This window comes from Lolium rigidum, chromosome 6 (assembly GCF_022539505.1).
Source record: "Lolium rigidum isolate FL_2022 chromosome 6, APGP_CSIRO_Lrig_0.1, whole genome shotgun sequence".
Taxonomy (NCBI): Eukaryota; Viridiplantae; Streptophyta; class Magnoliopsida; order Poales; family Poaceae; genus Lolium; species Lolium rigidum.
Window position 1 is genome coordinate 94,471,772 of NC_061513.1, and position 14,005 is coordinate 94,485,776.

Sequence of the window (14,005 nt, forward strand, 5' to 3'; positions counted from 1 at the left end):
TAGGTTGCCGTCAATAGAGAAATGCTCGAAATAGAGAAAGACCCACTAACATACGCGGCGAAAGTTCCACCGAAGCTACCCTCTGTTGCTCCTCCGCCTCCAGCAACATCGCCACCATCGCCACCATGTTAAAGAGGGATTAGTCCACCCTAGCCTATATCAATCTCTTCATATGTAATTCACTAACAAAATCCATATGAGTTCCCTACATGATTATGGTCTTATTTGTATCAGTTTGATGGTGGATATTTTTTATTAGATGAGTCATGAGATTCGATTGTTATTTCGTTATTGATGTATTTATAGATGTATATGTTACCCCATTCATGTATTCTATGTACTGATCAAACTTGGATGAAAGAACCCGTGAGGGGTATGTGTGTGTTAGTTGGAGTAACTTGGTAGTATGCATGTTGAAGTAACACCAATCTATGTGTTGCTATAGTTTTTACCTTTCCATTGGTTACTTCTCTAGGTATCCTTGTTTGCTCAAGATAGTATTGTGTTAATCAACTTCATGTCAAAGTTCTTAAGGCAACACTCTCTTTATCTTAATCTTGGTTTGAGATTTTTTCCCTACAAAGGGAGTATTAGTGAGATGTGTTTCAATGGTGGATTCTTGACCGGTAGGCCTGACTGAGGCAGAAGAAGGGGAGAGAGAAAGAAGATAATGGTGACTATGCACGATATTAGGTAGTCCTGGGTGTTTGGTGTGTGCATGTTGCCATAATTAATATTAGCATAGGGGCATCTTTTAGGACCATACGCCGCCGCTAAATTAGTAATAGCGTACCAAAAATGACATACGCGGCTAATAGCTCCATTACTAGTGGTGTAACTACGAAAATGTACGCTGCTACTAACTTAGGTCATGTTTCATTACTAGGTGCGCTACTACTATGTTTGTGTCTACAACCATTTTCCAACTAGTGTGATATCTCTTTGTTTTTTTTTTCTTTGTTTACGTTTTGTTCTTGATTTTTTTCCTTGTTTGTTAGAAATCTAGAAACCAATAAAAATTAGTGTAGCATGTATTCTTGCTTACCACTATCAATAGGTGGAGTGCTAGTTGGTTTTGAGCTTCTCATTTTCCTCCACTTTGTGCATCACGTCGCTCAACCATGAAACCTTTTGAATTAGGTTTGTTTGAAGATTTACAAGCCTAGATGTGTGTTGGTGTAGGGGGATTCCTTGGGATATTACTCATACAAGTCACCATAGTCAATATTACATGCACAGTTGTGCTTGAATTGAGGTCTAGTGTGAATAGTATATCAAAAGCTTCATATAATACTCTAAACATTGGTCCTGTGGAAAAATGCAATATTGATTTACAACTTGGTGATTGTTATACTGAGCATTATTTAGGTAGAATAAATAATGTCATGATCGAATTGTGCCTGTGGATTTCATTATGGTAATTTCTAATTATTGCCTGGGCACGCTCTAGTCTTACAGGGTGCTCCCCTCTCGTAGTCGTCAGATCGTGATCGAGTGGCTCAGACGAAGCAGCGCAAGCGAGGAAAAAAAGACGACTACCTCTTCCCCGTTCCCCTGTTCAAAGTCAACTTCGTCCTCAACCCTTCTTCTTTTCATCCGCGTCCACTTCCTCTCAACCCCTCGTCAATCCCCCACTAGATCGGCCTCATCGGCGGCGAGTGGACCGCCGTGAAGCCTTGGGGCGTTCCTCCTGGTGGGTGGGAGCCCTGTAACAACCTCACCGTCGCGGACGCGTGGATCGATGCGTCCGACGCGGGCCATGTAATTCGACGCATTCGAGTTAGGCTGGATGAGCTTGGACGCATCGGCGAGAGGGCATCGGCGGCGTGGTGTTGCGTCCAGACCGCGGCGTACTTCTGTCGCTTTTTTGGAGATGGTGAGTGCTTCAATCTTGAGCTTTTCCCCATCCGGTTTTTGCTTTTCCGCGTTGGTAATTTAGGTTCGATGCGCGTTTGATTTTAGTTGCTTAGGGATTGATTCGCGTTTGATTCTAGTTGCGGAGACACAGCCCCGACTAAACTAGTCTTGTAGCAGGTTTACTCGCAGCAGTTCGTGGCTCTACATCGTTGCCATTCTCTATGGATGAGCTAGTGGTGGTCAACACTATATGATGTATATTTACGAGCGCAGGTACGGTGGTGGTCATGAAGGTTCAGTTCTTAATGGTGTGTGTCTCTGTTGTAGCATGTATTATATTTTTGCCGGTTGGATGCTGGCAGATGTTCCCGGTTCAGCTGCTTGAACCTCTCCTTTTTAGCTGACCAACTTGGGCATTAGATGGAAGTGTTCAGCAATTCGTGGAAAATCTAAAATTTGTAGCGGTGGATGTATTTTTTTTTCTTTTTCTACATCTAGGATCTTGATTAGTAGGTTTCCCCAAAGATTTTGGATGTAACAAATAGTAGATTCCTCCAGATCTGGCTGTAACAAATAGTAGGTTTTCTCAAAGAATGATACTGGGTATCTGTCTTGGGGTGTTTAATCTCCTGATGTCATTAACAAAAGTGAGTTGTCATGTACTTCTCCAAAGTAAAACTGTGAGCATACTTGCATCAATCGCATTCAGCTACTTGAAAGAATCAAACGAAAAGCAGAGTAAGGTCATCTAGACATATAGGTGGGTGCAACATATCATCTTGTATTTAAAGGTAGGATGATTAGGATGTATTTACACATCCAATGCTCACGATGATATGATTTGAGGCTGGTAGTGATATTATAATATGTACATATGGTGTGGTGAACTGGGAACACTGCAATTATATGTGCATATGATGTGGCCGAACTCCATTATCATTATTATTTTTGAAGCTTCCAATTTTGTCCTCTATGAAACGCTACTGCATTTTCCTGCCCTTCTCCGTTGTTTCTTCTCACTGGTGAGAAATTCTTCGTCCATGCCATTCATGTTTGTTCTTAACTACGACGTTGAGTCTTGTTTGATACTAGTTTGCTGAGGGACAGTTTGGTCATAGTCTCATAGATGTGTCAATCCCTTGAAATTTAACTTGGCTGTACTAGTTCCCTGATAATGTATTATTCATGTTAAGTTAGTACTAATTTTCAGAAATCGAGCAAGTTAAACGTCTTGCTCTTTTAATGATATATTTAGTGCACCTGATGAACCAAGTAGGTCCACTGTTTCAGACTAATGTATTTGAAGCAATCAGCTTGCAACTATACTAGTTTTCGTCAAAGGGTTGTATTGTAGCCAGTGTAGTCCTATTTCATCCAGTTTTAACTTGGTCATTTATGTTCTTAATAACATTTGCATTCTTGTAAGTCTTTAGAAATATGCTTATCTCGTTTCCTTGCCCAGTTAATCTTTATATATTTGAGCTGGCTTCGTATGCCTTACACTGTAGTTTCCATGCCTTGCTCTTTTTTATGTACTGCCATGAGTTGTCTGGCATAGAAGAGCTCGCTGGCCTAGCACTTGCTGGTATTTGCCTTATGTGTTCTCTAGTTATGCTCCCCATCTTGTTTCGTGTCTAAAAAAATTCTCCTGTGTACTACTTGAGATAATTTTATAGAGCTATTGCCAGATAGTATTTTCAGTATTGTAGCAAGTGGCACTAAACAATGGATCATGGAGCTTTAAAATACGAATGTTATTATACAGCTATAACACTTTTTGTGTGTTTTGGGCATGGTTCATGTGCTTTTGATCAATTCCTTATTATAACCTATGAGTCTTATCTCTCAACCTACAACTGACTGCAAGTGTCCTGTAGGTGTGTTGCACATATTACAATATAGGAAGCTAATAGAGGAGGAAAGAAGCGTTTTGATTACCAAGCAGCATGGTCCTTTGGGTTGTGGTAAGCTATTCTCGCATCTTGAATTTATATTTATAAAGTTAATGTTGCATAGTTTTTGATTGGTGATATTTGTTTTGGGTAATTTGTCTGATGATCCATGATGAACTGAACTTAGTTGTATTTGATTCTTGCATGTAGTTTTAGCAGTACTAGAGCTATTTTTGTATTTTGTTACACCCATGGGCTGTACAACAACTGTATAGGATGTAATTCTCCCAACTAGCATTTAATTGTTCACATAGATCTGATGCAGCAATAACATGTTTTTTTGGATGTATTTTTAGTTGTGCTCGAGCTATTTTTGTACATCCATAGACCATAGCCTATATGATTATGATTTTGTATACGATGTTAAATTCTGAATGTTTAAATCGGCATGGTCTGATGCATGGTTTGAACGGTTGGATGTAGTATTAGAGCATTAGTTACATGTATGATCTACATGATCTTTTGTATAATGTACAGTTTCAATGCTCAAATCTGCACAGTCTCGAAATAAAACTTATGCCTGATGTAGGTTATTGTGTTAGCATGTATTTTTTATTTAGTAGACGTGTGTTTGTTACGTGCACGAGTTTTTCTTTTGTACGTGATCATGTGTGCACGATGTATTTTCTTCCCATGGGTTGAACCATTCACTGTGGGTATTGTTACATGTAGTTTTTAGCTTTAAACTGCAATGGTTGCACAACCATAATGTAGTTGTTCATATACCGCCATGCATTTTTCCCATGTAATGCATTTGCTAGTATTTTTTCACGCAAGTAATCTAGATGTGGTTTTGCAATTATTGACTGCCATTTCATTGTAAAACGTAATGATTTATTACATCCGTTTTTCTTTATTTTCATTTTTTTCTCATTCTCTTATTTTCCTCAGACATTAGATCCAACGTATTTTCTTTCCCTGTAGTTTCTTCAATGCAAGATCGGCACAAGGATGTAACAACAGAGATATTTTACATCGTCTACCAGGGGTGGAGCGGCGAGAGGCCTAGAGAAGCGTTGCTTTTGTCGATCACCTAGAACAAAAATTTCATCTATGGGGAGTGAAAAGCAGGCGATAGTATTACACGAAGGACTATGATGCGTACCTGTGATTTTTTTGGCTTTTGCCAACCCATGTACGTTGATTACACTATTTTTCTGTGATGAACTAGCAACAGACCTGCCGTTGCATCTTTTTCTCCTCACGACAAAGCTGTTGTATGGGCGGGCTTGTGGAAATAATAAAGAATGGGACATGGGGGACTAGGGGACCACAACTTTCCTTTTTTGGTAAGGCGTGGGAACAGACATCATTTTCTTTCTAATTTGGGGAGGGGCACCGTGGAAGACTACCCAGTGCCCAGGCACTGTGTAGCCACGTCCTTTCATTATCATGGATATTGAGAGTCAAATCCCATGGCCTATAATTCGTGGGAGACCTTTTCAGAACTACATATGCTATAATTGATTCAAATGAGGGGAATGTGATTTTTTTGGTTTCACAAAATAAGTGCACTGAGAACTTTCCAAATAAGGAGGGAGCAATGAAGCATTTCTCCCATGAAATGCGCACCTCCTACATAAAAAATGTATAAATCCTAGCTATATGGCTACAAAAAAAAAACGCTTTGTAGGAGGCAACCCGAATATGTTCTTTCAATTTTTGTTTTGAGTGTTTGCTTAGCTATTCAAGTTTTTTTTTTTTGCTTTTTCAGTTTTATAAGTTTAAATGCCAAGTCAAATCATATGAATTTTGAAAGATGTTTATAATTTCTTGTGTTGCGTTTTTCTACGTGTTGTAGTTTACGAGAAAAATTCCGCACAAATTCATGTAGCTCGATATAGGCTGTAATTTTCATATTAAATGCTCCATGTTTGTATTATTTTCAGATTTGTCTGATTTTTCGGAGTTGTGTTTCAAAAAATCATTTTGCTGCAGCTGTTGTTTTTGATAGATTCTTCCTTTAGTTACTTAGGTGGCTCTTTTGAGTTACCGTTTCATTATTTATGTGTATTATGGTGTTATTTGGCTGGTAGCCACTTGATCAACTTTCTGTACATTACAATACCAGATTTATTTCGGTGATTGATCACACCATGCTATGTATCTTTGTGTCACTAAACCTGCACAAAATAGTGGGATTGATGAGTTTTTATAGTGAAGTTTTTTCACAAGGAATGATGGAAAAATAAATCAAGGTTCATTTAATAATGGTTTACAGCATATCACCATAAGCTTGGGGATTCCCAAGAAATCCCTGTACACCAACAGCAATCTAGGTTTGTAAATCTCCAAATATTGTTTTTTATTTAAGCTATATGGGAAAATTTATGAGCATAGAGAATCTTTGTGAGTCTTTTTGTTTGCTTTTTTGAGTTGCATCTCTATCTTTGAATAAAGCCGCCACTAGTATGTCTGTCACATGTTATACCTTATAATTACTTGAATAAATTTTGTTAATAAATGAATATATGAATGTTTTGGAATGTTTTGATCATTGGGTATTGATTTTATTATGAGTAAAGGGTGATTGTGAATCTTGTCATTTAGTGACAGGTCTCATCAAGCCAGACAACCTTCCTCGTCGGGATAGTTCATTGGTAGTTTTGATGCCATCGGAGAGTGGCCAAACAACTGCCTCCAACCGCTGGGAAGAATATGACAGTGAAAGATCTAAAGGATCCAAGATAGGGTGGAGAAGCGATGGCTCATCGAGGTGATTGGCAATGAACTCTAGGGATCCAAAGAGGGCCACCTGGCATAGAGAAAAGGCCAAGTTGTTGCCGTTGATGCTGATTTTTGAAATATGGATCTGGTGAGGTAGCTAGATTCGGACGTGCACTCCTACCTGGCATGCCAACTTTTCTTAAATTTCCCAACAATATTAGTCCGGGGGTCATCGTTCAGCAAACATGGATGGTAGAAAACAAAAGATGGTTGTAGATAGGCTTGGACCCTGGAAAATAACATAGGGTTAGGACTTAGGACCCTACGTCGTGTTTGGACGGATTATACTATCTTTATATATGTAGGAAAAACTCGAGGAAGTCTCAAGCTCCCCATGAAGGTGAATGGTGATGTGATGATTGATACCACTTGGGTGATTCCCTATATTCCCGTATATGCAATAGAGAGATTATGGTAGTAATGTAAATGGGTTGGGAGAGTGAAGGATAATAACCGGTTGTGGATTCGAATGCTAATATATCAGATCATGGATTTGGAACAATAATGGAGCCGACTTGTGGCGGAAACAACATTAACTGGATAACACGTATAAGTAGATCAAAAAAACAATACAACGAAATGTTTCGATAAAAAACACTCATATTTGATCGTTATGATAAGTAAAATCCTCATGATGATCTTGCCATGGCATGTACTCCAACATGATCGTGACGATAAGTAGAATCTGAGCGCCTGAGTCGTTGTGCTAGGCCACCCCCGGCCAAGTGGTCCCATTTTGACCTATGTGGGCCGATGTGGGACCCATGAACTCTGTAGGCCGATAAGGGAGTAAGGGACCCATTGACGGATGTTCCAACACATTTAGTTCCACAAAATATTTATTTGTACACTATTTGAACACCCGTATATTTTCCAAAAGTAGACTTGTACATACTCCCTGTCTGTTCTATACATAGAGAGAGAAAAAAAATGAGCGAGCGACATCATGGAGAACTCTTCTACGGTGCAATGGTGAGGAAAAAAATAGTTAGGACCTCACCCACCAAGCTAGAGTCTCACTTCTACCTAAATTTGGGACATGGTGAGAGCACATATGCACCACCACATCTCAAACAAAAAGGGCATCTTATAAATGGATAGGTGAATGGACACGCTCAAATTAAGTACTCAATCTATTCAATGAACCAACCCAAATCCAAAGGCTCGAACCAGTTGGAGTCCACCATGAAGTCCAGCCCTAGGTCATGGTGCGCCGGCAGCACCACTGGCGAAACCGAGGAGCTACTGCTGCCGTCATGGCTACCTCCGGCCATCGCCGGTGAATCCCTGTAGCAGTTACTAGCCAACAACGAATCTCTGTAGTTCACACGAGCGGAGTGGTCAGATTTCACGATGTTGTCGTCGCAGCCTCTGATGACGGTGAGTAGGGAGGAGACGATGGCGTCTTTCTCTTCTTTTATCGCGGCGGCGAAACCACGGCCGCAGCGAGCCAGCTGCGTGAGCGGCGCCGGCTTAGTTTCCACCTCCGGCACCTTTCTCAGGGAAGCATCGGCGATCTGTTGGATGTGCATCGACGAAGCCATGTAGTCCGAGGCCGCATCGGCCGCGCCTCTGCATGTGTGGTCGTTGGTGTAGACCACCCGGAACAGAGGCGGGTCCCCGGAGTTGTGCTGCTCCACGTGCTTGCTCGCCGGACAGCCAAGATCCTGGTGGTACGTGCACCGGTAGTAGCATCTGCATAGATAGACAGTGTGTTTAGTGCTCGCTTTTCCATGCGTGCTTTGAGAAGCAAAAAATACGATCCATCTTAAAAGTAGTGGTCACCGTCGATCAGACATGATGCATGTGGCAGCCAAAATCGTGGCACATGAGACCATCTGGCATTGTACAACTTGGATGATCAGAATTGTTGATCTTGCCGACATGCATTATTAATTAGCTCCAAATTAGAGTACTGATCCCATGCATGCGTGCTTTGGATATCGTAGTGTGGGAGAGCATCCCCAAATGTGGGGAATCAGATGCACCCTTCAGATCTAGCTAGTATATATGGATCTTACTCACTTGTAATGCTGGAACTCGCTAGAGATCTCATATGCACAAATGTTGAGTGTCCTCACATGATAAAAACTGAATCTTCATGATAGTATGTTTGGCCTAATTAATTTTCACTCTCACTCTTCCTCTTGCTAGAAGGTGCAAGTTGCAATAGGCCTCTCAGCAGGGAACCTTGTGGTTGAAATTCGCTTAAACCTATCCCACCAGCATGAAGAAAAGAGCTTGCAATAGGCCTCTCAACAGGGAACCTTGTGGTTGAAATTCGCTTAAACCTATGCCGCCATCATGAAGAAAATAGCTCGCTATTTCGACACTAATAGAACGTTATAGCATAACTAGAGAGCTCACACTAAATTTTAGTATTTCACTCGCTATGGCACTATTTATGAAATAGGATTCTACATTGTGCTAAAACGTCATATCGTTAGCACGCCATTTTTCCCAGCTTATGTGCCCAAAGGCCCGGGTTTTCCTCCTTTGTAAGAAGTTGCTTCCTGTTTGGCAATCTGATGGTTCCTCTTTTCAATCGAAAGATAATGTCACTAATGCTGATAATTCTTACTTAGTACTTTAAGATATGTTGTTTCCCTGTGGGATGTGGATGTTAGGCTTTTGAAAATTGGAGAACTATTTTTGTATGTGGTTATGCATGTATTATTTTGGCCGTTTTGGACTATATCCTTCATTCTTGGTTAAATCCTTAATATTTTGGTTACATCTAAGGTTATTTTGAAAACATAATTTCAAATATAGCACGATATTTTAAAATTTGCCCACCAGTGATGGAAGGGCATTGCTCTTGCATTTTTTTAAAGCATATCGAGAGGGTTAGCTGAAGTGCATGGTTTCAAAAAAAAAACTAAGGTGCATGTTTTTTTTTTTTTGAGGGGAACTAAGGTGCATGGTAGGATCCTAGGATTGGGCCTGTCGCCAAGTGGCCCTAATTAGGTAGAAGCCTGGCCCACCATGGGACAACCCTACCATATGATTTCCACGTGCCTACTATAATAATTATACCTCTCAAACATATAATTATTTTAAAAATGATTAAAATCTATACCTAATAATAAAGGGAGAAGCGTTTCCTCGGTTTGGTCCGTATGATCTAAGATTTCTGCCAAAAAGTTTCGTCAACGCTTTTTTGGGGACCGTTTTACCCTCCCACCAAATCGCATAATACTGCACAATTGCCACCCTACCGTTTCGCTTATTCTTTTCCCCTTCCCGAACGACCTTTGCCACCATAGCGGTTCAATTATTCCGTCTGCCCCGTCGAGTTCGTCCTCCCGTCAGTACATGTTTAGGCGTGACGTGAGAGAACATTCCCGGAGATAGAGACGTCGAGGAGGACGTTGGAGAGACGCCGGGGAAAAGAGAAACCAGCAGAGGTCGGCGTCAGCCGGAAGTGTAGCGGCGGCACGGCTGGTGTAGCATGGCGGTGGGGGTCGGGCGCGGCGAAGGCGGAGCAGAGTATGACAGGCGGCGGAGCGCAGGCAAGTGGCGTCGGCCGGAGGCGGAGCTAGCAGCACCGGCGACGAGAAAGCGCGTGTGACAGCGGGGGTTGGGTCTTGCGTGCTGTGTGTGGTGAGCTGAGCCAGGGGAGAGATAAGGGAAGGGATAGGATTGGAGGGGCGTCGGTGGCTGGACCTGGATTGGGCTATTGGGCTGGTACGGTTAAACAAAGTTCTCTCCATGTAGAATAGATCGGTGATTGGTGCTAATAATAATCCCACCTCGCTTCTTCACATCGACTTCTACCTATTCATATACGTTGTCAAGTTGCAAATCAACAAGGAAGCAACACAGATTGGGATTGGACCCTAATCGAACGAGAGCAAGCGGATAAGAGGCGCTCAGGTGCTGGAGCGGAAACGAAGTCGAGCCACGAAGCTCAGCCCATGCCCCCACTGCTTTGGTTTCTTTGCAATTTGTTTAGGTGATACGGTTTACTGCTACGATTTACATTTCTGTTTGCTGCTAGCTGATGTTATTTGCAAATTTTTGTTTTTTTTTTCAAACAACAATTTCGGACATGTATGTAACTCTTTGCCTGATACTCCTCACTGTCTCACATAACTAAGAAAAGCATTCTAAATTGTTAACTGAAGGTTATTAAAAATTATTTAGTCAGAGAACAATACATATGACCCATATATATTTAAAAATTATTGCGTCATATCGTAAATTTTCTAGAGACTAAACTATCCATTTGCACTAGAATAAGGATTACAATTTATTACGGAAGTCACATATCCACCTCTTATTTTGTCCGCATATGATTCCTTTCAATCTTCCAAAGCCGCCAAGCTTGCGGTCCATCACGGTTCAACGCATTCGCGGCCAGCGACCTCACTATCTTCGTCAACCCGCCACTACTACCTAGCGCCCTATTTCTCGGGTACGAAGGCCCACCAGTACTAGCCAGTGCCTTATTCCTCAAGTACGAGGGACCACCGGTATAGTGGGGCTGCCGGTGCAACGCACGGGCACTTTTGCTAGTAAAGATAAAAGTGAATACTCAGCTCATGTCCAAAACTTTGTGTTTTCAGTTTTCCGAACTGGAGGGAGCAATTCAAATTAAAACTTGTCATGTCCTACTGAAGATTAGGTTTAAGACAAGCACATACTACACGTAATATACTTACTCTAACAAAAACAAAATCTTGTCCCGGATGAAGGGTTTTTTGCAGATCAATAATCAATTATGTGGTATTTTCTCCAAACATTATGTCAATGATTAAGACATATTTTTTAAGTAATCAATTTAATTACCAATATTAAAACAAAATCATGACACGAGCTGTTGCTTGCGCTGACACTTATCTAATTATGGAACAATTGACTGATCACCAATCACAGCGAAAACAATAGAAACGCTTGGTTTATGAAACGTAAGTTGAGCTGGATAACGATTAAATAACTTATCATTAATAAACAAACCCCCCAGTGGAGTGCACGAAACCTGAACGCAAATGATATATCCTCAAAGTCTGATGGTGCTTAATTAAGAATAAGTCTCCTTTTCCTTTCCCAAATTGGTTGGTTGCGCTTGTTAACTGCAGATTCCCATTTGGGCATGTGGTTTCTATGTAAACGACAACGTAAAGGTCAACGTCACAACCTGATGCGAGCTACAGGTAGCTACCGAGAGGCAGGGCAAAAAGGAAATCTAATAAACCGCACATGCATCACGTATACTATATCCCTTTGCTTCAAAGCGCACTTGCGATTAAACTACCAGCAGTAGGGACCTTTCTGGCTTGGGACGATTAGTTAAGCTGTTGATTAACCCCTGAACCGTCAGACCAAAAACATGTACTTAGTACTTAACTAACATGGGAAACCTTGGAACGAGATCAAATCACATGCACTTAACCAATACCGAAGCATCCACTATGGTGTGTGACAGTGATATTGGGTTAACATATATATTGGTTTCAAATTAGGTAAGGGTTGCATATCATTGTAGAAGCTTTTGATATAGTTCTATCTTGTTAATTAGCAGAATGTTATGTGAGACACCAACCAAAAGAAGGTGAGTCATTTGTGAGCATGTTTATCTACGATCTTGTTTAGCTGCCATATTCTTTTCAGGTGTACACTGTGTTGTACTACCTTCATTGTTTTGTAAAATTTGTCCTCCTAATTTGGACATCAAGATTGGTTTAGAACACAAAGTTTGCAACTAATTAATAAGTTATTTTTTACTTATTAACTGAAGTTCAATTATATGAATATGCTTATCATTTTCTAAATGTAAATATTTGAAGAAATATAGCATCCATTTTAATAGTTTCAAATATTTTTTTGCATATATCTAACAAGCGGAATTTTTAGTGGAAGCTTTCATTCTCCACAGCAAGTAACAAGTGGTTGTAGCATCTTGATTAGGTATGTCATGCTTCTGAAACATTAATGAAAATATACCAAAGTAATACAAGTCATATTCCCATTTCCTAATAAGGACCTTTACTGTTCCCAAGATTCAACATAAACATAGAATTAGGAAACACACGCGCAAATATGTAAGAGGCCACATGCGAAATATAGGATTAAAATAGAGAATTTGAGTTTTCCGCATAGGATTTATAAAGAAAGGTATGCCATTATTGGATGTCTAGGTTCCTATAATAAAATCCTTTGATTTTATATCAATGCTACAATATTCTTATATGGTATGATTCCTCCAAATCAAGCGACAGATTTCGGAAAATTTGGAGAATTGGAAGACTTGAAGGTTCTTTTCAAGTTCATTTGTATATATGTCTTTAGACTTTGTCCGGGTAGATAAATTGTCCGTATTTTACCTAAGTACATCCATCAGCTAACTTGTAGAGCAATCTGAAATTAATTGTAACTCGATAGTCTGCACACAAACCTTGGGAATGCATTGCCCCGGATCATTTTCTGCCCATATTTTCTCCACTGGAAGCCATCATGATACGGTGCATATGTGTAGTCTGTTCTCATGCCGATGCGAGCCTTCCTGTTTAATTGAAGTGGAAGAAAAATTGAGAAAATATTTAGCATCACACGCAGTAAGAACTAACTATGAAACAAGGGCCAACCATATAGCAAGTTAATGGTATATATACTCCACCATATCCTAGCTAGTTTGATTGCTCTTCCAGTTTCACATGCATAGCTGACTCTTTCATTTATATGGAATGAATTGTACTTACTTCTTGGCGTGCTGTTGGGCATAGCCTCCACCACTGCTATCCTGCTGCAGCAGCCTCTTATGTGCTCCATTAGAGCAGCCGCTGGAGCTGACCATGTTGCTCTCGCTCTTAGCCATGGTGGCCAGCCGCCTTCTTGCAAGTTGCGCTCCCGATCAAAACACCGCACGTACGTACTGCACGGTGCCGTCGAAAACGTAGGAGTTGCGGAGCGTGGTTCGTTCCGGCGGATTCCGGGCAGTCAGGACTGATCGCCCTCCTGAAGCTGGTCTGGATATTGTTGGAGATGGTGAGTATTGTTCCCCTTGTCTAGTGCTGTAGAGAAGTGCGTGACTGTGCACTTACATATATACATATGCAGTTTGCTTCTGTGGAACCTGCTGCAGGCGCATGGAGCAGGTGCGCGCTTGCTTCCAGAATTTTAAAATCTAAGGCAGGGCTTAATTAACCACGAACGCGGCATCTTTTGGACTTTGAAACTTCACCCAACGTGACATGCGTGGTTGCACCCCTTTAAATCCAAACATATAGCCAGATCTGCAGGGGCATGTAGCAGACCGAAATCAATATATATTACTGTGTTGAATTTAGATTCTTTCTGGAAAAGGTTTGGATTTAGTAACTTACATCAATTATCACCAAAAGTAACTCTGGTGAACTTATGCGTGCGCTGTAACCTGATACCTGAATGCCTAGGGCAGTGCAGCGCCGCACAGGATTCAGTTATAGATAGTTTTGTCTAAAACTTCTATATTTGCATACTCCACTGGA

The 14,005-nt window shown here is 40.9% G+C and overlaps 1 protein-coding gene across 1 annotated transcript; it reads right to left on the reverse strand.

Annotated features, from left to right (window-relative positions):
* Window positions 1–7,669: 7,669 nt before the first annotated feature.
* Window positions 7,670–13,353, reverse strand: LOC124660069 (probable WRKY transcription factor 38). The gene is made up of 3 exons (XM_047197862.1): window positions 13,238–13,353; window positions 12,934–13,041; window positions 7,670–8,231 (listed from the first exon to the last, which is right to left on the reverse strand). The coding sequence occupies exons 1-3, from the start codon at window positions 13,351–13,353 to the stop codon at window positions 7,670–7,672; spliced, it is 786 nt and encodes a 261-aa protein (XP_047053818.1).
* Window positions 13,354–14,005: the final 652 nt, after the last annotated feature.